Source organism: Fulmarus glacialis, unplaced genomic scaffold (assembly GCF_000690835.1).
Source record: "Fulmarus glacialis isolate BGI_N327 unplaced genomic scaffold, ASM69083v1 scaffold32436, whole genome shotgun sequence".
NCBI lineage: Eukaryota > Metazoa > Chordata > Aves > Procellariiformes > Procellariidae > Fulmarus > Fulmarus glacialis.
In genome coordinates, this window is record NW_009217994.1 from 14,106 (window position 1) to 36,804 (window position 22,699).

General features: G+C 41.4%; 1 protein-coding gene across 1 annotated transcript; it reads left to right on the top strand.

Annotated features, from left to right (window-relative positions):
* Nucleotides 1-3,116: 3,116 nt before the first annotated feature.
* Nucleotides 3,117-15,163, top strand: EFCAB6 (EF-hand calcium binding domain 6; the record flags this gene model as incomplete). Its single annotated transcript, XM_009579900.1, has 6 exons — nt 3,117-3,329; nt 6,729-6,956; nt 8,754-8,931; nt 9,762-9,946; nt 12,451-12,600; nt 15,041-15,163. Coding segments are annotated over 6 exons (1,077 nt in total), but the record flags the coding sequence as incomplete, so codon positions are not given.
* Nucleotides 15,164-22,699: the final 7,536 nt, after the last annotated feature.

Here is a 22,699-nt window from a genome sequence, read left to right on the forward strand (position 1 = left end):
AGGTCATTCTCATGTACAAAGAGGAAAATGCATCCTTTTTCAGGAGAAGATATAGGGCCTTCTTGTGTAGGCTGTTTCCCAAGACCTTTGCTTTCTGAGCCTCCCCAGAAAGGGACGGAGGTCAGACTTGTGACAGGGCAGGGAACAGGACCAGAGAAATTGTAATTTATCTTGATGTACCCATTTACTTTCTAATTAAGAATTCCTCTTAATAGAAAAATCTTCCAGAAACAGGAAGGAGCTGCAGGAATGGAGCTTCACTGAGCAGGTGTGGGTGGCAGAGCCTTCTTTTATTACTAATCAGCATGGTTATGCCATTTATAGAAAAGGACATGAGGCCTGTGCAAGGAACTTTCTAAAGAAGAAAAATACAGCCCTGCTTTGAACAGTAAGCGAGCTACATAGGGTGGCCCATAAAAAAAGCCGCGTAATAATGCCTCCCCTCTCTTGGTGAAAGCAGGAAGTAAAAGTGGATTTACATGGTCCTCCCAAGGCACTCTCAAATTCTGTCAGGAAGGGCGAGAAAGCCTGTGAAGAGCTGAGCGGGGCAGTCAGGTAATCTGGACTTCACAGCTTACGGTGGCAGCGAGCATTTGGCCATGGTGTGGGGCAGGTACTGCTCAGAGGCCATGTAGCAGTCTGAGAAGCTACAAAGCAGGAGTGGGCTGCAGAGTCCTGGCCCCTGAATTCTGAAGTGATATATATACAGAGATTGATGGGATGAGTGGAGCACATGGCAGCGAATATCAGGAAATCACTAAACAAGAAGTAACCCCTTTTTCATGCAACAAAAACTCTTCTATATATGGTCTGTAAGCACTGCTAGGACATACGCTGCACAGCTCTGAGGCAGCTTCGTTCCTGTTGCTCCCTTTGGAGGTTGAAGTGAGACACAGCAAACCTAAGAAATGTATCCACGCTCTGTATAAGTTTAGTTTCAAATGGAGAAATGGCACTTAAATGTCCAGATGCCCAGGCCAGACTCTGAGATTTTAGGCTCCAGCTCCATTATTTCAGCTAAAGGAGATTATTTTAGCAGCGGATGATAGAGTCACAGATACACACTGAAGGTACTAATTGCATGTGGTAGACGAACGTAACGCAATAACTGAATAGAAAAGGTTTTCTAGTTTTCAATCTGTAGTTTGCAAGAAGAGAAGTGATTTCTTTTTTTTATTGGCTATCTAACCATTTTAAGATCAAAGTGTTTTAGGTCTTATGAAATAAACAAAAAGCTCTTGAAATTAAATATATTAGGAAAGCTTACACTTACAAAATATGTTTCTTTAAAAGGTTGCAGGCCAGTAATACTTTACCTAAGTCTTTGGATTCATTTGAATAATTAAAAGCAGTGGTGCAGTGTTTTTTAGTTGCAGTAATGTCAAGCAGGCAGAAGGTGCGCCCTGCACTGGACCGTGCCCGGCAATCTTCATTTCCTGACTATGGCATGAACCGGCTTCCACGTCTGCATGCACGATACCACTTCTCTTATTTCTTCGCTTAATAATAATGCAGCTGTAATGTCTGTCCCACACGTATGTTTTTTGTAAAGCATGGTTAATACTGAAAAGTGTTGTTTGTATCTGAAGATAGTGGAGTCTTTTCTGATTAGGAGGCAGGTTTCTTGCAGTTCTGTAAGAAACATATTTTCTTTTCCATCCAGTTATAATGATCATGTGAGACGTGACAAGGAAACAGGAGCGCAGGACCAAAAGCCATCTGTTTCTTTTTTGGTATTTCATATTGCATGAAGCAAGAAGGTGGCAAAGCTTATATGCTTAAACATGGGGGTATAAAATATGGTAGTAACATTTAACATGCTGTAAAGAAATGTCTTTGAACCAAAACCAGATATTTTTTTGTTTTGTTTTTACCAGGACCTGTTACCACAGCTATAGTAAAACTGGCTGCTGCTTGTGTTTGTGAAAACTTTGCTTATAAGATATTTTACATATTTAGTTTAGACAGTGCAGTGGGTGGAAAGTCGGCTTCCATTCCCCAAAATAAGTAACAACTTCTGCAAAATTCTGATACTGCTTTTTTTTATTATTATTATTTCCACATTGTGCCATTCCTGAGGCTAGTTTTATAAGTAAAGCTTGGTTTAAGTCTAAAAACTGAAGTTTACTGCTAATTCTGGAGATAGAATGTAAATGTTGAATAGATTTCATTGATATTTAACTTACAAAATGTAGCCTTTTGTGTGCACTGTTAGACTTTTGGTATTCTCAAGTATGTCCATACCAAAGCCGAGCAGTGCTTTACTCTGCAATTTATTCCAACCAACTGTATTTTGTCCTTTTTATTTCTGCTTGCCGTATGACCTTCTACTGTATTTACCCAAAGTGTGGGTTTTCACCCTGCAGAATGCATAATGGGGGTTTAGTTAGCAATAAGCTCCAGTGGTAGATTTTAAAAGCTGTACACCAGTGCTAGTTGAAAGCAACACACCGAAAAAAAGAGGTTGTGCACATCTTGTACTAGCATTAACACACTCATACCCAAACCCTTCTCTGCTTTCCCCTCACACATTCTGTACCTTTGCAGCCTTCAACTGCATCATTTAGCTGCAGTATCCCTACTGTGGACGACCAGATTAAAAAGTACCGCCGTAAATATACCTGGAACTTAGAAAGGAAAGGGAAATAATTGCCCTCTCTTTCATCTCAAGACTGAAGTGCCTTTTCAGTCAAAGAGATTTCCACTGCGTGCTAAAGACTATTGAGATGAGAAGAATACGTTTGGGATATTTGGGCTAGTTAGCGCTCACTTCCCTTTTTTCTGCATTAACAGCATAGCCCTCTTTGTAAGATCACCCAATTTTTTAGACCTTTGTAAAAGTTTAGGTCAGTCTTGGAGTCCTGTGCTTTTGTTGGCCTGTCACCAGTTGGATCCCATTTATAGAGAGTCTATTTTTCCCTTAACTACTTGCATAGCCCCTTTTTTCTTTTGTGGTGCAAGCCAGAATTCCTGGAAGCAGATTTTACTGCCTGCGGGATCTCGAAGGCCGCCTTCTCCACGGACGTTTCCCTCTTCGACTGGCTGAATGCCACACTGCGATTTATAATTTATTCAGTGGATCCATTACTGATTCTCTATGTATGTTTTTTGTCTAGACTGAGGAAGGGCAAAAAGTCATTCCGCCTAAGTCTTCCTGGGAGCTGTCAGAGAGAGGCATCCTCTCACACATACAAGAAGTAGTGACTGCTGGTTTTAACACAATTGCACAAGAGTTTAAAGATATTGACTCTTCAAAAGATAATACAGTATCGAAAGAGGAGTTCTGGGATATATATAACCGACATTTTCAGCATCTGACTGAAGAACAAGTAAGAAAACTATATTATTTTATCTTGTTAATTTAAGCATACAACTGGGTAAACTGGCTTTGGCTAGAGACGTGCGTTTGCATACTGTTGTGTATAGGCAAGTAGTTTAAAAATTTGGATGAAATGAAAATGTTTTAAGACTATCATTCCATGAACATTTGTTGCTACATTTGTGGGAGATTATTTTTTTCCTTATCTCTGAGTATGGTTATGAACTATAATAATCGCAGGCTTTCTAAAGCAAAGTCACAGAGATGCTATTGCTAATAGCGAAGGTGTGAATTTAAAGCACAGTAGTTCTCTTTCACTAGCTCTTTATCTGTATATTTGCTATTTTAAAAATTTCTTTTTTCAGTTTTAAGTTATCCACTTCCAGCTGATGGGGAAAAAAACCTTCTCGGCATGCAATAAAAAGTACTTCCATTGGGAGCTAATGCAAATTCCTGTTTTCTCAGCAGCTATTTTGTCCTGCCCTCCTCGGACAAAGAAAGGGGCAAGCATTTGACATTTCCCGGCCACCTCTCAGCTACTTTTCTGGGTTAAAGATTCCCCCAGATTAACATCAGCAGAGTTTATGCAATCTTGAATTTAGCTTGAGTGACTGAAGTCGTGGCATGAATCTGGCAGGACAAACCATCCGATTAGCCCAGTGCTAATCTCAGGGGAACCTGAGAGGCCAGTCTTTCATAAGATTCTGCTTCTGCTGAACTTAAAATCAAAAGAGCCATTTTTTATCTTTGCTAATGCTGGTTCAGTGTGATTTTTCCGAGTCCAAATACTAGGTGAATAATAAAACAGAGGGAACCTTGACTAAAAGATTTCGGATCTTACTTAACTCTAACCTTCATGCTCATGATTGCATCAATGCCATTTGGCAGCAAACTGAAAGACAAGACACAGAGCCTCCAAACTCGTATGCATGTCTGCACTACAGAAAATTATTTCGGTACTTTGCTCATTCAGACATACCCTCTGATTTCTTGGCCCTGTACTTCCCACCAACATTTTTGACTATAAATTGCGGACAGGAGTGGGGCCTGCTTGTAATTACAGCAAAGATATTGCACAGTCTGCCATGTTATCAGGTGCTGCTATGCATGTGTAAAGTTGCAGATGAAAGCACTGAAAAAAATCAAAATATTTTCCACTTCGCCCTTGAAAATAGCATAAAAAACCCAAACGGCCTGTGTGCTCTATTCCTAGTAGCCACAATTCTGGTGAAGTACCAAGTACAAGTGCCAGATCTGAACCTGGAACCACCAGTGAAAGCAAAAGTGAAAATGTGGTGGTAGTCTCTCTTCATCCCTGTGAACCACTGAGCAGAAGCGCCGCGGTGAGCTTGCAGCGCAGCGCTGGCCGAGGCAGGAGAACGCACACCTTCCTGAGCTGTTAAAAATCTCTTGGTTTTTTTCCTTTTTTGGAAGCAGTAAGGCAAGCATCTCCAGCTGAAGAGTCCTCCAGACTAGATCCTGTCTACTTTACACTCAAGAAGAAGCGAAGGGACACAGGAGCTATTTTATACTTAAAAGAACCTCAGACAAGTGAAGAAAAAAAAATCTTGATAGAAACTGTCATCCATAATAGCAACGAGAAGCAGGCCTGAGGAGTCTCATTTATATAAGCAGCAGCCTCTGTGTGAGTGAGACTCAAGCCCTGTATCTCCAGAGATATTTTGATTTTGACAAGCCTCTCAAAGATATGCCTACGTATATCTATATGAAGATGCCCCAGGGGAGCCTTCCAATCTGGGTACAGGGTTTGCCACTGCTAATCCAAACCCCTGTCGTTCAGGCTGTTGTCGCTGCTCAGAGTTGTAACAGAAGTGTTACTAATAGCCATAGTCTGGATGACTTCACAGAAAATGTCTTCTTTTATCCTTTTCTGGACGATGGCCACTTACTGTTTGTTATTAGCAAGGCTCAGCTGGAATCTGTATCAAGTAGTGGATGAAGAATTTCTTCCTGAAGTTTGGCTTCTTGGTCTTCTGAATTTCTGATGCTGTGTCCTTTTTCATAAAAGGCTAAGGATGGTAAACACACTGCAAGCAAGGTCTTGATTAATATCTTGCCAACTGACATCCCCCTTTTTGTCTCAGGCGCTTTTCTCCTCTCTGCTTGAACTCCCTTGACTTGCTTGAACTATCTGCGATCCCCCAAATGGCTAAACTTCATTGGGTGTTAAAATAGTTTCTAACTAGCTAACCCAGCTCATCAGGGTATTGTTCTATTTAATTGAAGTTTGTAATACACTTTGAGATTCTCGTATGAAGTGTGAAGTATAATCACAAGCGCAAAATAGAATTGTTTATAATTCATAATGTGGTAGCAGCCAGGCCAATGGGGGAAAGTTGAAAGGAAATTCAAAATGTATCCTTTGCCCTTTGAAGTTTGACTGCAACTTGGCACATGCATCAAAGAGGTGACTAGTTTCCTTTAGGGTTTAAGTCTCTGCCGAAAACAATCAAATCAAAAGCAATCTGAGGTTCCCAATTAGGTTTATATTAAAAATCAATAATGAAGACCCTAAAAAGGCATACTGATGACTCTTGAAACACTCACAAAATGAGTGCAACTTATTTAAGGGCAGGCTGTGATAATCCTTGCTTCGATTAGTAGCTTATATCATGAGTAGTCCCATTTAATTCAGTGCAGCTACTTACTGAATAAAGTGCTGGGAAATCAGCCCAGCCTCGTCCTTACGATTCCATACGTAGCCCAGAGGGTGGGCTACCTGCCCTGTGTCGGGCCAAGGAGCCACACGGACCTCCACGGGCAGCAGAAGCAACGCTGCCAGCAGCTGCTCACAGCTCTTCCATAGGCTGGCTGTATTCTAGAGGTACAGTTCCTGTAACTATATATGATTCTAAAGGCTGTAAAGATTTCCTGCTATGTTCTTTCATGCTGATTCATTTTTGCCCTCAGGGTGAAATAATTTGTTGATGCAAATACAATGACTGAGGAACCTTAATGGCCTCCTGAGGTAGTGGTATAACTTAGGTGCACCTGATAGCATGAGAAATTTGCCTCAATGGTACTTAGCCAGGATACAAGTGCACCATGTATTTGATTTACATCTCATGTTAAAGCATTATTCTTCTATACTGCAGCTCAATCACTGTGTCTAATCACAGGGTTTAGTAGTTTAAACAGCACACTAAGGGCCCAATTCAATTAAAAAATGTCCTGCAGAAATCCTTTTTTCATTGTTTTCCCAGCCTTGTGCAGGCTTCTGCAGAGAAGCTGTGACTTTTTTTTAATAAGATGGGCCCTAGGATTCCTTCTATTCCAAGGCACCCTCTCCCTTTCTTTTTGATACTTTTTGTCACGTCCTTAGTCCATAAGGGGATTCTGTTGTGGTAAAACTAGCATTTACAAAAGTCATCTTTTGCTTCTTCATTAGTTCGAAAATCTTTGGAACACAGTGGATGTCAGTGCTGGTGGACGGCTGAAATATCAGGACTTTTTGAAGAAGTTCAGCTCAGAACTTGTAACGATGCCATCAAGCATTCCCAGTGCAACTAGTTCTGCAACTTCTACCAAGCCAGCTACCCGTGCCATGCAGGAGCCACGTGTGTCTTCTCAGCCTGAACATCCCAAGACATCGTCTTCTCTAGTAGGGCAAAAGAGCGTAAGTGTGATTGTTTTATGAATTTGCTGGATTTTCATTTCTGTGCATAGGCTGAAAATAATACCTGTGGAACTCAGTGAAGGTATTCCTATTGATTGCCCATGAAATCAGGCACAAGCACCTGTCAATAAGCAAACCATGTATGTCAGTTTACACCAATAGCATTCCCCGCTGTTACCATACATATATCCATCAGAGCTGTACAGCAAATAAAATTTCTGTGTTTAAGCACAATCAGGTTTCTGAGAACAAAGTAAACCACCAAAATTACAAAGGCCCAATAATTGCAAAAGCAGCATAAAAAAATATATAGCATCTTATCTGTGGTCATCTCACAAAGCTAGGCAGGATTGGCAGTTGCAATTTTCTAATAGGTGTTTGCTGGCCTTTCCAAAAACATTCTGGTGGTCTTGCCTGCTTTCTGGTGGATGCCAGATCACAGCTGTTAATGCCTGATAGTCTGACTGATAGACTTGCCATGAAGGCCAGTGATCTGAGAGGGATAAGAGAAGTGGATTAGGAATACAGTAGTTTTGGTTCATTTTTGCATCCTTACCTATACTTCACGTCAATAATGCACTTTGGTCCTCTCCACTGCCATGCTGGTCTCTTAGCCTAGTGCTAGAATTCACAGAAAGGTGGGGAAATCATTACAGGCAGAAAAATTAAATATCCCCTTTGTGGAGCTGCATCTACCTATTCCACGTTCTTTGGCTACAACCAAACGTACAACAGAAAAATAAAATATTTAGAATTATTCAGTGCCTGGAACATGCTTGGATTTTCTGACTACTTCTACATGGAGATATTTAGCTACTGAAAAAGAAATAACAGATTGAGCAAATTAAAGATGCAAACAACTTGTCAGGGCTGGTAAATCTAAATATTGGCCCATTGCTAGCTCAATTATTGCATTACCTATACGTTCTTTCTTGAAAAGCCCAGAAAATTAGCTACATGCATCCTTCATGCTTTGATCCAGTTCCCAAAGAAAGCAATGGAAAATTCCTCGTTACTGTCTGTGAATGCTAGATTGGGCAGTATAAGACAATAGGAAGGGAACTTAAGTCTCCCCGAACTTACGGCTGCTGGAAAGACCCCAGCCAGCCTGAACACCGATCAGGATGAATGGTCCTGCAGCGTTCATTGCATGGAAACGTGTGTGAGGCCTCAGCAAGTCTGCACCAGTGAGACCCTCAAGTGAGCACTGGGAAGTCTCACTAAATATGAAATTATACATTGGACCTGGAAGCATAAATACCGCTTGTGCACATATCGTGCAGTGGTAGGCTGAGGCTTTGCTTCCAGTTCACCCACAGTACTGCTGAGGCAGCAATCAAAAAGAGCACTGGGATCCTCTCACATTATTGCTTCTGTGGCTTTGCATAGGACCAGGAATTCTCCCAGTAACAAATCAAAACAATGTTATTTCGTAATTCAGTGACTTTGCACTGGTTTGTTTGTTTGTTCTAAGATGGCAGTACATAGATTTTATTGAGCACAGTATCTGTGGTTTAATAAGAAACAGTTTGGAGAAACTATAAATGACTTACAAATTAAGCCAAATACAGAAAAAGTGGTCAAGGCCCATTAAATGAATAGCGTCATTTTGACACTAAGAGTGTTCTCACATTTTTACCTACAGTTTTGCAGACACAATTCAAATCAGACTTAGAAGTGGCTCAAATGGTACATTAACCTCACCTGGAAGACCAGAAACTGGATTTGTCATCTGGTGGTTTGTCTAGACAACCAGTAAAACTCAATAGAAAAAATTACCATTATCTCTTGTTTTAGATACCAGCACCCAGTCGTCCTCAGACAACAACAACTTGTTCTGCACCTATCCTTAACTGTGAAACAATAGAAAATAAGATAAGAAAGAACATTCAACACTGCTGGAGAGGCATACTGAAAGTGTGCCGAGAGAAGGATGTCAGCAAGCTAGGAGAAATCCCAGTGTCAGACTTCCTAGGTTTGTTACCGTCTGGAAAGTGTTTTATTCATTCTTGGATGCGTTCTGTTTTTTTTCTGGTGTCCCAGCCATAGGAACATCTGGCCTCTAGTAAGGGCATCCACTGCATGATTGCTCCAGGTACCACCCTGCTATGGCAGAGCAGAATAGCTTACAGTAGCCTTGGGTGCGATACATTCACGTCCCCATTCAGAATTAGCTGCTCCTTGGAAAAGGAGTGCGTGACTTGCTTGGGGGTACTTACGGCATGTACACAAATTTCTCATCACCTTCCCAATACACTACCCTTTCTGTGCCTGGGGATATTCAAATAAATAGATTCACCAGTCTTTTTCTTGTGTGTGCTTCTGGTTGCACCGGTCTTGATGGCTGATTTGAAAGGACCCTGGATTTTACTCTCAGAAGAGCTGGGCTATGCTGCTCTTCCATTGTGTTCTCTTCTAGAGAGGGGATTTTCTGTGCCTTTGTTAGGACATTTGCATGTGTGATAAGACAGTGTGCACCTGTATAATTGAATGTAAAGTCCTGGCTATAAGAACATGTTAGCTTATCAGATCCTTTATCTCAGTTAATGTCAAGGAGTACTTCTTGTGCATTTAAAATCAAAATGACATGTTATCAGTCCCCTGAAACCCTGTAAAATGTGAACTGCCACCCCATAAGTATAGGCATATGCATGTACTTGCATATAGCAAGAACGGCGTAACACACGCACGCAGCAGTCACTGGAACTGATGACCTGTCAACATATCCCTGCTAAAACTTGCGAACACAGGACAATTGGCTATTTTTAAGAATGACAAAATGAATATTCTTTCTTTGCATTTCAGATATAGCAGAGAAATTCAATTTGGATTTAAGTGAAGGGGAAATTAACCAAATAACAACAAAATATGATTTAAAGAAAAATGGAAGATTTGCATACTATGACTTCCTTCAGAGTTGTATCTTGTTGTTAAAACCACAGGAAAGCTCACTGCTACAGAGAGTAATTATACAGAAGCCACAAAAGCCAGTAGGTACAAAGTTTATAAAAATCAAAATGACAATTTTTTTTCAGTTTCTGCTGTACTGACAGGATATTTCATGGCCTGTTTCTATAGTCACTTTATGCAGGGACTTTCCAGCATTTTCTTATTTAATCCCATGATATTAATTGCCTAGTATTCATTTGGTATCTCCTTCAGTTGGAAGATTTAACTCCTTGGGATCATGCTCTATATCCAGGTTATATGGTAAATTGGCTAAATTTGCTAAAATCTGGATAATAATTCCAAATAGAAAACAGGGGAGCTGACTGTTTAAGAGCTTTTGTTGAACTAAATAAAAATCAAGCTGGAAATAAAAAGTGCATGGGATGTGTCTTAGGATGGCCCCGACTAGAGATCTTGTCAGCAAGCTGTGCCTCTGCTCCACACCCGGCACTGTAAGAAAAGCCCAGAGGAAGCTCTCACTTGCACTGCTGTTAATGGTCACTAAAAACATCTAAGAGCCAGGACTGGTCAGCGCACATTGCACCTTTGCATCTTTCCCTGCCACACCTATCTGCTTCCCAAGCTGCAATGAAAAGAGTCCCAGCAAGGCAGCTGCACACTGGCTGTTCCCCTCTGCCCACAGTAGCGCTCTAGGGCAGAAAAGATCAGAAGAGACCCAGAAATCTGGCTTTTGTGGCCCAGAAAGGAAGACATCAGTTATAGCATCCCAATCAAGTTATGTAGTAGGAACAGTGCCAAATTCCAAATCTGCTCATTCAGCGAGCCTGCTACATTTTTAGACTGTTTCTGACTATGCCTAATTAGTTTAGATATGGTTAGTAGCAGCATTTTATAGAGAAATTACATTACCGAACTGTTTTCAGATGTGGAACGAACAGATTGCCACCAAGGTATGAAGAGAGTAGCATTAGGAATTATCAAGTATTCACTACTGGTAGGGATAGTGAGGTAAAACTATTAAGTTTTGCATCAAAGAAAGAACTTCATTATCTTACATAAGATTTCTTTTACACACAAATTTGATGCTGTAAAATTCCATCCCAGTATTCTGGAGTGGATAAAGCAGTAATTTTTAAATGCCTATGTAGTTGTCTCAAATAATTTTTATTTCATTTATTCTATTCAGGGGAAAAAAAAAAGGTCTCAGTCCATGTTCTGAGCACCTTTATATAATGTAATATTCAAAGTGAAATTTCCTCATAGATTGCTCAGCCCATTCCACCTAATAAGTGTACAGATACACATCAAAAGGAATAATAATAAAAAAAAAACCAAATAAAACCTTTTGTTTTGGTGGCAAGCATAATTGTTTCTCTTTCTCAAAAGCCTGAGAGAATCAATGGCCTAGGGCTTCATGGAAGCATCCAGGCTCTGAGCTATGAAAATAACCCAAGTTGAAGTCATCATAAAGTGCCCTTTCCCTCTCCTCAGCCCACAAAGATACTCAGTATTTTGTGTTGGAAACTGCATTATTCATGTACCCCCTCATTCCTCAGCTACATAGTCTGAAAGGAGGAATACCCCAAGAGCACAGAAAGAAGGTGCAACTGCTCCCCAGGCCTCTTACAACTCGTTTAGGTGCAGCATGGCCTCTGTGTTCACATAGTGGATGTATAAAACCAACTGTGCATTCCTTCACAAGGAGATGCTTGTAGAGACTCCAGTGGCATGTGCAACTGGCACAAACGGGGCACTATCAACTTACCCAATTACAATAATAAATACCAGGAGAGTGTAGGGGAAGCTGAGATGGAGCTGTATTTTAAGAAAATAGTAGAGCAGATCCAGACCCTGCAGGTGGATTGGGGCTTGCTGACTTTTCCCAAAGTCCCTTACTCATCACTGCAGTATTAAAGCTTTGTACAAGTGGCATTAATTTTGCCTTAATGAATAGTTCTGCAGTTCACATGTGTGCAGGGTACACCGATGTAACAAGTTTAGCCAAGCCAAAACAACAGGCCACAACATGTCCCAAGGAAAATTAAGCCGATGGGCCAGCTGTGGAACTGCAGAAAGGTTCAAAAGCTGGTTACAAGGTATTTTATGTACTGAGAAAAGCATACAGTTGTTTTTTCTTAAATACCGTACCACTCCCACAGTTGGCTTATGCATTCAGTCACTTTTAAACAAAAATTTCACTCTGAAAAATGTACAGTGCAGAGAATTAAAAATGGCTGAAAGAGGGAGTTGAAACAAGGACAACCATAATACATGTGAAAACACTGAGATCTGAGCAGAAGTAACACTGACTTCAGAATCAGTTTCAAATAATAAAAAGTTAGGGCTTTGGCAGTGATTAAGTTAATACACCATCTGCACTTCCCAAGAATATCAAAATGTTATAGGTTAAAATAATCTTGTGGAAACAGTATCTTGCAGTAATTTGTAAACAAGTATTCAGCAGCCAGTTGCAGATCAAGGCAGCATTACAGTCCAACACCTTTTTATTCTGCATTATAGTTGTGCCCAGTTGTGCTCATGCTGATCTTAGTAAATGCGAGTCTTTCTCATCCAATTTTGTTAGATGAGTCCTGGACCACAAACCATGTCGTTCTTCAGCGCAATGCTGAGAATTCAGCCCCAGATCTTGCACTGCTGGAGACCAATGAAGAGAACTTTTAAATCCTATGATGAAAGTCATACTGGACTGTTAGATATTGCAGATTTCATACAAGTAAGTTGTATTTAGCAATTAATAGTCAGAAAATTACAGTAGTCTAATCTGAGCTTCCTTACTGAAAATTTTCTGAAAAATGGTACTGAACCAGAACGCATAAACTCATCCTGGCCCCTCTTCGTGACTTCAGCTCTGACCATTACTCACGGTAATCTTTCTCCACGTGTGATTACAATTCCTTAAGGTCTTAGTGGAGTCCTGAATAGATAAAATGGAGAAAAACCTTAGTCCCTATACAAAGTTTAGATGTGTATCTTTCACAATCATGTGGGAAGGGAATAGAAGCATACCTTCTGGTAGGTCTCCCTTCAGGCACTACTGCAGCTGCAGGATCCTGTGACCCTCCAACTGATGCGGTCCCTTCTAAATGTGGAACAGGCTCAAGCAATCCCCACTTGAGAGTCTCTGTTTCTGGTTTCTCTCTCTGCTGTGTGCAGCATAGTTTTGTACTAGGCAAGGGATCCGTATCCTCTGCAAATACTTTAGTACCTTGTATCTCCTCAAATACACACCTGTGTGTTCTGGATATCAGTGATTCTTCATCTAGATCCATGGGGGGGTTGTTTTTTGCTTAGCTGCACTGGTTTCAAAATCTTTGATATTGTTTTAACTAGGAATAATAATCACTCTCTGTTCTGGAGTAATTCAGAATATTTGCTATTCAAATGCAAGAAAAAAAATCGCATGGGGCCCTAAACCTATTTAATGCTGCGTGCATTAGGACACCCCTTGGTATCGCTACTGCTTCAAAGAACTGATCAACTAGTGGACGGGATGCTCAATCACAGTAAGCAAGTGCTTGGCTCCAGTAAGCGAAGATAAGGTGTGCTTCTGACGCTCCCCTTCCCTGAGATGCAGGAAGCCAGCTTGTTGCCTGGCAGACTATAAACCTGGTCGATTATACCAGTCACAGAAGTGCTCTTTTAAATCTTTACTTATTTAGGACTGGTGGGAATGTGATATGTTCTGGCACTGCCACATAGCTGAAACCTGAGTTCCTGCCTGCTCCTCTGCGAAGGCTGAGGAGCAAGATGTATCAATGTGGCTGTATCAACTTCATGCCTGAGGCTCCCTGTCTATCACTGCAGCTTTCTGACTGCTTGGGCGCTGCCTCAGCAGACCAGGCTCAGGGGAGAAGGAGTGAACATCAGGCTCCTTTGCATTTTATTTTAATTTGTCATGTTCCTCTAGGACATGTGATGATTACCATTTATAGTTAAAGCAATGTCAACAACTTTCAAATCAAGCTTCCTAACATGATATAAGCTAAGCAAAAAAAAAAAAAAAAAAAAAACCAAAACCAAAAAACCACCACAACAAACCCACAACCAAAAAACTAACTCCTCATGGATCTAGATCAAGAAGCAATCCCCGATTCCAAAATCCTACTACAAAGGTGTTAATCTGCTGTTTGACAAGATATCAAGTCATTTGTGGAGGTACAGATCCCTTTATCTCCTAGGTAACTTAATTTACTGAAACGGGGAAATTAGCTCTCTACTAACTTCAGTAACACTGCTATTTATGGCTGTACTATCTGCAAGGGGTCATTAGTGATTTCTGATGCTGAGCTGTTAAGAGGGAAAGGGGCAGACTACACTGAGTTTGCCAGAAAACTAATGACAACTGGCATAGCACACAAGGACATACTGTGTTGCTGGTCACTTTCAGGGCTTAAATCCCCAAGTGCATCTAAACCCAGAAGTAATCCTCAGAAATTAATGCATTATTTTCTTTCATGTTAGGGCATTGAGAACATTAAAAACTGTTGAAGTGCAGAAAAAATGCAACAGGTGAAATATTTGAAAAATGCAGGTTTCTAACCTGGCTTTTAGCATCAGGTGAACCAGACGTGTCCTGTTCAAGTTGGGTTTTCACTGATGTGTTAGGAAGGCATGCTTACAGGCTGAGCATTTGTCCCATGGAAATTAAAAGCACTGAGTGCATCATGGGCATCATTATATACATAGGAGATTGCACAGTTTGAGTGACTGGATTATTCCTTCTGTTTCTCTGGATGCAAAGGTTGCAGATCATCCAAGGAGGATAGAAAGGAAGGTATTCCACCTCTTCATCTCATCTCCAGATAGTAGTGAAAGCCTTTTAAACATGTACTTTTTGTAAATTAGCTTCTATGCACACGGCTGCTACCCATTTCTTAATGCTCCCTCAGGCAAGTGCTAGTTGAGCTAGTGGACAAAGCCCTGCATATGCAGGTTTTCAGATATGTATCCCAGGGAGCCAGTATTGGCATGGGAAGAGTAAGAGATAATAAAGGAAGGTTTGATTTTCTAATATTCTGAGAAACCTAAGACTGAGTGGAACTGAACCATCAAGTTATTTTGTAAAGAAATTTTAGCAAGATAAGGTAATGTTTTTACTTCTTGCTTACCCAAAGCACTGGAATAAATTTTAAAGTTGTCTCTGTCTTTTGTAGGTTCTTCATGAGTACAGCATTGACCTGACTGAAGAGGAGTTATTCCACATTTTGGAATATTATGATAAAACTTTGTCTTCAAAAATATCCTATAATGATTTTCTCCGGGCATTCATACAGTAGGATTTGGTCAAATGCAGGAAACTGTAGATAAAGACAGTGACTGATTTATAATTTCAAACTAGTAAATTAATTGAGTATGGCTTTTTTGTATCTATTCATTACAAAACTCAAAATAGTTTAAAATTCTGACAGTGGTCCTGTGTTGTGGATTAAATCTACATAGTGAGGGAATTAGTTTTGCATAATCCATTTATCAGAAAAGAAAAAGACAACAATTAACATTGTCAAAATAATGCTTCCTAAGATGTCTCCAAAAGCACTTCATTTAAGGAAATTCTTTTTTAAATTTTACGCATTTTATTAACAACATACTCTTAACTTGTAAAAACGTTTGCAAGACATACTATTGAATTTCCTCAATTGTCATTTTCCAAATGTATTACTTTTAATACGTTAGCCTTCGTTATTCAAAAAAATCATCCCATTTCTCAGTGCATCTCTTCCCTCTACTCGCAGTGCCACATGTGTATTGTCAAAGACAGGTTAATATGGACCGGCCATTGAGATCTGAGCAGATGCCAACTGCGTGTGGACACCACACCTTTCCATGTTAAAACTGTTCTTCTACATCCTTCAGCACAGTTTAGAAAAGAAGCTACTTTACCGATAAGTATCGGCTTCTTAACTGCAGAGAAATATTCCCAATGTTAGCCGTGAGGTTTATTTTTTTAAGGATACTATATGTATATATTTATACAATAAACAGTAAATTGCAAGTAAAACCTCTGGTTAGATTTCCCAGTTTTAGAAAAATTGTGTTTGAACATCTTGTGAAGTATTTAGATCTTGGTGAGGAAATTAAAAGATAATTGACTGTTGAACTCTTGTTATAATTAAAGGATAATATGATCATCAGAGCCTGCTTTCTGGGATTATATCAACAACGAAACGCTTACCTGCTCTCAAGAATTGTTAGATAAATATTTCACTGCCTGGTTCCTGAATTAGTTTTCATCAGTACACCAAAGAGCCCTGTCCTCATCACCTGAACTGATTTGGTATCTTTCTTTCTCTGAAGTAACATATAAAGATAAGTCAACAAAAATTAATAAAGCAAAAAAAGAGACCAAGTTAGGAGTGTACAAACACACATGCACACACACGCACTCACACATACATATATCAAGGGAAGTCTTCAGAATGAGAAACGGTAGAGGAACGTAATCTTGTTTTTCTTATTATTTCTAGTGAATGTGTGAACCATTGTAATGAATCTGAAACATTCCCATTGCAGAACACTTTAATGCATGTTTTTTCTGAGAAAATGTTTGCATTTGGAGCTTTTCAGGAGATATTTTGAAGATCTTGAGTAAAAAGCATTGGGGAGGTTTGAGGTTAGATGTTCTGTATTGTTTCTCTTTTAGCTTCTAAGATTTGTGGATAATTTGTACTCTACTATAAAATAAATACATTTGGAATTGGATATATTTGAAATAGTAACATAAAAAAAATGCTTGCTAGACTTTTCTGCAAAACTGATGGCTATCTGTAAGTCCCTGCAATTGCTGCTTAGATATTCGATTAACAGAGGAGACTGAAACTACCGTTATTTAAGGATGTTCTCCCATACTAAATCAATACAAAAATTTCTAGTTCCTTTAATAGAAAACAGTGGGTTTTAAGAACACTCGTACATATGTCAGCAAGTGACTAAAAAGAGCTGATCCTGGTTCAGTTGCCTGAACACAGGCACGAGTTAGCTGTTCCCACCTGGCCTCTCTGGTAGGTCCTGCGTTAACACCGTCCAGCCCCACGGGGACGTCCCCAGCACCATCAGAGGGCATCCCAAACTGCAGTAGGTAACTGTGCTTCAGCAACTGAGCTGGGCCCAAGAGGGGTTCAGTTTAGTCCCACTTAAGATCCAATTAGCCTATTGTTGTTTAATTTTATCCTTGTAACTGGTGTGAAGACTCAAACTGCTCTCTTCCTTAATGGCAACTTCTTTCCTCCTCCCCATGCTTGATTTAATTTCTGTTATTATTTTATACAGTTTATGTGCTGAATTAATCGTTCATGTTCATTAAAGAATTAATTGCTATTTCGAATACCTAAGATTATAACACAAATATTACGTTAATTATTTTTAAAATAGTGGATTTCACTGTACTGATCTAACCAAGGAGGAAAAAAATAAACTACTTAAGTGATTATTGCATAGTATTGTTGGAGTTTTTGGGGGGGGTTTGTTTGACTTTTTTTGTTGTTCAAAATCTCCTATGCCTCCTGTTTGATAATTGGGTCCAATTTTATATCAAATACAATAAGACCTCCAACCCTGTGCTGCTTTCTGGCATGGAGCGTGCCTACTGTGTTTCCCGAAGGGATGCAGAAGTTGTGCCCCTTGCTCTGCCATTTTCAAGATACCCGCTGTCTTCACGAGAGGCAAGGGGGCTTCTCTGGGTTTCCTGACACATCCTGCCAGAGGATTTTTCATTAGTTCGACTGGCAGGAGTATCACATCCAACAACTCCGAAGGGATTAAAGAACAATCTTTTCACTGTACAAACAAATCAAATCATGCTGGTTTTTTTAGTGAGTTCTTAAAGGCAGGAATGGCACTTGCCAACTGTTTATCCAACCTCAAAAAGGAAAAAAAAAAAAAAAAACCACAACAAATTGAATTTCAACTGCCAGTTTTTTGAAATAACTGAGGTAATTTTTTATATTAAAATCACAAACTGCTGATGGATAAACTTTGTAATAGAAGAGGGCTTTATTTTTTTGCAGCCGTTCCCCCTAACCAAGGGTCAGCCACCCAGCCAGGAGGGGCTGGCAGAGATCCCCTGTGTTTCCACTGCGAGGCAGGTAACGTCAGGGGGATTGAGCATTATCCCAGGGTAATGATCTCCCGCTGCTGTGTATAAATGCTGCGGCAAAGCTGAGGCGGTTCTGAAAATAAAAACATCAGTGCAAAGCTAAGAAATTTCATTTCCAAACAGAGGACATCATTGATCCTGTACCTGCTCAGGATCGCCATTTTCTCTGTCGTCCCTGGAGCAGCAGCATGGGCACGGGGACACCAGCCCGGCTGCTGCCGTGCAGCCCTCGACGCGCTGGGCTGCTGCTTGGGGCGGGAGGTGAGGAGCGCAACGCCTCAGAGGGATTTTGGCAGCACGGGTCCCTGCCAGCGCTCCCTGCGAGGAGGCATCTGCTGCCACCGAAACGCAGCAGCGGGTGATGGCCTCCTCCCCGCCCTTCACTGGCCATCAAGCCGCAGGGAGCCATCGCTGGCTGTTCCCTCCAGACGTGCCTTTTCTGGGCTCAGTAGAGAAAAGCCCTTAAGCAAGGTGTCTCACCTCCCTCCCCGAGGGTCCTTCCACGGGCTTTGGGAAGGGAGGCGTTGGCCCTCAGGCACAGGAGCTGGGGCATGGCCTTGTGGCTGCAGCCCAGCCCTTGCACTTGGCTTTGCGCTGGGCTGCCGTCAAACATCTGACTGGGCTAATCAAGCTTAATGCTGTCAGGCATCCCACAGGGTGTGAAGGGAGGCCAAAAACACCCCATAATCAGGGGAGAGACGTCCGCCTTCAGCAGCCTCTCCAGCAAAGCCTGGAGAACAGCAGACAAGGATCCCCAGGGGTTGTCAGCTGTGGGCAACAACCTGCTCCCTGCGAGAGCAGCGCCAGGCCCCTCCACCCACCCTCAGCATTTCCCTGCTGCTCTGTCCCCGAAACCAGCAGTCCCTGTGACTGCTTATGTGCCTCTTCCGAGCTGGAGACAAAAGGTTTGCTAAGGCTAACAGAAAATGCATCCTTCAGCAGTGTTTTAACATCGTTGTAATTTTTGTTTCCTGCACTCCAGAGCAGGATAAGCTAATTGAAAGAGACTGAAGTTACTAACAAATCTGCTGCTGCACAGGAGCCTCCCATCACTGCCAGGTCACCCTCCCACTAGACCCCTTGTGTTTCCCCACCTGCACGTCCAAGTTTTGCTCATTACTACGTCCCTCAGCAAAACAGCAGCTCACACAGGGCACCTCTAACAGGAGGCTGGTGAGCAGGTGTCTCCAGCTTGCCACTGCCAAATTACTTACCCTGACTGTTCAGAAAGCCATTTACAGAAAGAAAACACCCCAAAGAAATACTGGTCACCAGCACAGGGAGAAGCCCCCCAGAGCAGCAGCCTGCCCAGAGGGACCAGGTCAATACCAGCGAGCCTACACAGCAAAAAAGCTCACACCAGCCAAGCACCATAGGGCTTCCAGGCAATTAAAATAAATATAAATACCCCTCACCACGTAGAAAGTGAATTTCCTGTATAAGCAGGCTATAGAAGAGGAGATGGTGTCTTTCACTGGATTTTCTTCCTCCCCCATCTTTCCTCTCAGGCTTTTCTCACTTCGAAGCCCTGTAAATATGGATGCTCACCAGTAACATGTGCTGCTCATTAGCACATCCTCAAGCCCACCTGAGCTACTTGGCCTCTCCAAATCCCCTGCCCTGAGGCCAGCTTGCTGCTATTGCCAAGAAGCAGGAGCTGGTTTGGGGGAGGGGGCAGCTCCAGGAGAGCCCTTTCGGAGCAGGGCAGAAAGGCTGTGGCACAAAAGCTGTTTGCTAGGAGCATGAGGAAGCAGGACAAGGGAAATGAAAGATGGGAGTCAGTCAGAGGAGGGACAGAAGAAGAGGTTTGTAGACTCTGTATCAGCTATTTCTATCCTAGGGCTTGTTGTGGAGCCTGCGAGAGCAGAAATAGAGCCTCTCTGTGCTCAAAGGATGAAGAAGCAGGGAAGGGCAGAGGGAGGGCTGAGGCTAGGCGAAGGGACAGAAGAGAGAGGAAAGAAGGAAGAGATTCATATGGGCCCTCTTCTACATTGGCAACTGGCATAAAGCCTGCAAGTCTAGAAATAGAGTGCGCTTCAGAAAAAAAACCCAAACTTCTTCAGAATGCAGTCATTTGTTTGATTAAGGCATTACTGTGTGAAGTGCCTATATCTCTGTGCAGTTACTGTTTTTATCTGGATGATATGCAGCAAGTCATGAGCAGTAAGGGATGCTCCAAACATGGGAAAATGAAAATCAGATTTTAAAAAAATCCATTTTCTAAAAAATAATTTTCTTCTGATTTTGAATTTTTCTATGCTAAAGGCTGTCATGCAATGGAAAGAGCATTATTATGCTATGAAAAGAGTCATAAAAAGAATTTTGTATTGTATCAATACTTAAAATATGCAAATACGATATCTTCACAAAGCCCCAAAATTATGCTTGGCATGAATTCTTAGCAACAATACAAATATCATCATCTTCAAATAAGCAGGTATAACACACTGCTCAAATAGCTGTAAAAACAACTTCATCGCAGCTCTGGGATCATCCAGATTTCATCTTTGATGTAGGTAGATTTTAAGTAGGAAAGGGAAGAAAGTTGTCTTAAACATCAGGGGGTATTGGGATGAGCCTTAGTGGAGCAACTGCATATTTAACATGGAAAGGAGACCTGCCAGCGTGCATTTACAGAGCTTTTGTCATTACAAAAACCCAGTTCTGGTACTGCACGGGCAGAGCTACGGCAGCTGAGTGCCATGGCACAGCCTCCTCCTTCCCTCCCAAATCCCCATTGAAACAAGGTTATCCCCAGGCTGCCATCCAGTGCGTTTGAGCCTTACGATAGCCACTGTCTGTCTTTGTCACTACACGTAAATCGGCTGTGATTTAAAAAAACAAGGGGGGGAAATAGTAAAAATAGTATAACACAGACGTTTCATTGTGGGGTGGACACCCTTTCGCACCTTCTTTCAGTGTAAGTATTTTTACAGGGCTTGATTCCGATCTTGTTAAATCAACAATGTACCGCGACTCCCCTGGCTTCCGTGGATTTATCCCAGTATTTGAGATCAGGATCAGACCTCGGCACTTTCTTTTCTTGTTTTTTTTTGGCTGCAATCAGGTTTTCAAAAAAGTAGCAGCTATTTCTGCTCATTCCAGAGCAAGAGTGGCGGGAGGTTTTTGCCCGAGGAACAATGCATCCTTCTCCGTACACTGTACAGAATTCCCATCTTGTGCATTAGAATAGATGTTGAAACAGTTCTAATTAACATTTTTAATTTGCATTTTAATTGCCTGCCAGGGTGTGAAATGACATGTCTGGGTAAAGGAACGTTTTTCCTAGTTCCAGTGGTTTGCACAGTCCCAGCAAGGTGACTGGGGCGGAAGCACCCTGGCCACTGGTCATTTTGCAGCATTCCCCATAATTAAGGCAGGGCCTGATCCAAAGCCCAATAAGTTAAGCTGAAAGGGTTCACATGGGTGTTTGTTTGTTTATTTTTAATGAATGGGACTCCCATAATTAATTTTTGTCTGAAGATACACATCAGATCTTGATTTTAAAATTGCCACTTGGAAAGAATTAGTGCAATCATTCGAAGGTTGTTTTAGTGGCTAATTACTCTCTTTGTGAAGAAAACACCATGTACATACGTATGAATATATATGTATATGTCTTTTTAAGGGGATGTTATTTCAGATAGGAATTTGCCTCTGTGCAGCTTCTAGCTTGTGCACCCTGCAGTTACATAAAGGTCACGGTGAAATCATCCTGAACCTCTTCTTTTTTCAGCAAGACAGAGTGAGCTCCCCAGATTTTCACCTCTTATGGCAAATTTTCCAGTCCTTTTCCCATTTCCACGGGTCCTCCTGTTGTCGATTCCAACTTCTCAGAATCATGCTAGAGTCGGAGATGTCTGAACTGGGACGTTTTCAAATCTCAGCTGTGGGGATGCCAAATGCAGAGGACATGTAACCTCCTTCTGTCGGCTTTGCCCACTTAACTGCTGCATTTGCTCTTTGGCCGCGGCACCGGCTGGGCACACCAGGCGCTTTCTGCCAGCCAGACCCATAACCAAGTCCTTTTTTTTAGAGCTCTTCTCCCCGAGGCAAAGTCACTCTGGCCCACGTCCTTGTGTTTAGGGATACAACTTCATGCATGGCCATACTGAAATGTAGACCAATTTGCTGTACCTCGTTTTCTTAAAAAAAAAAACCTAGATCAGAGTGTACCTGTGAGCCGTCCTGTTCAGTATTTCCTGCAGGCCAACACTTGGTTCATCTGGAAAAAGTTTCAGTAACACCTTTTTTTGCGGGGGGGGAGGCAGGTTTCCCGGTCAAGATCTAGCAGTTAAATCATGTCAGGACATGAACCACTACCTGGAGGACCCTACAAAACATATAGCCTCTTAAAGATGATTCCTCATTTAATTACATTGGTTAGGTGGTTTTTAATTCATTTAACGTGTGCCATGTCGAAATTATATCATTCCCATTTCCTCCTCAAAATACTAGGCAATGGTGCCAAGTCATGTGCCTTACAGAAGTCTATTACCTTAACACTATTTCATTTGTCATCCAAACTTGTAATCTCATAAAAAGATATCAAATTAGTTTGAGAAGATCCATTTTACTTAAACCCACCTTAATTAGCATTTAATTTTATTAGCCCCTTCTAATTCTTTATTACTCAAGCCTTGCACAATCAATCCCATCACTGCTTTTTTCCGGGGATCAAAGTCAGGCTAACGCTCTCTCACTTTGGCCATCCTCTTTC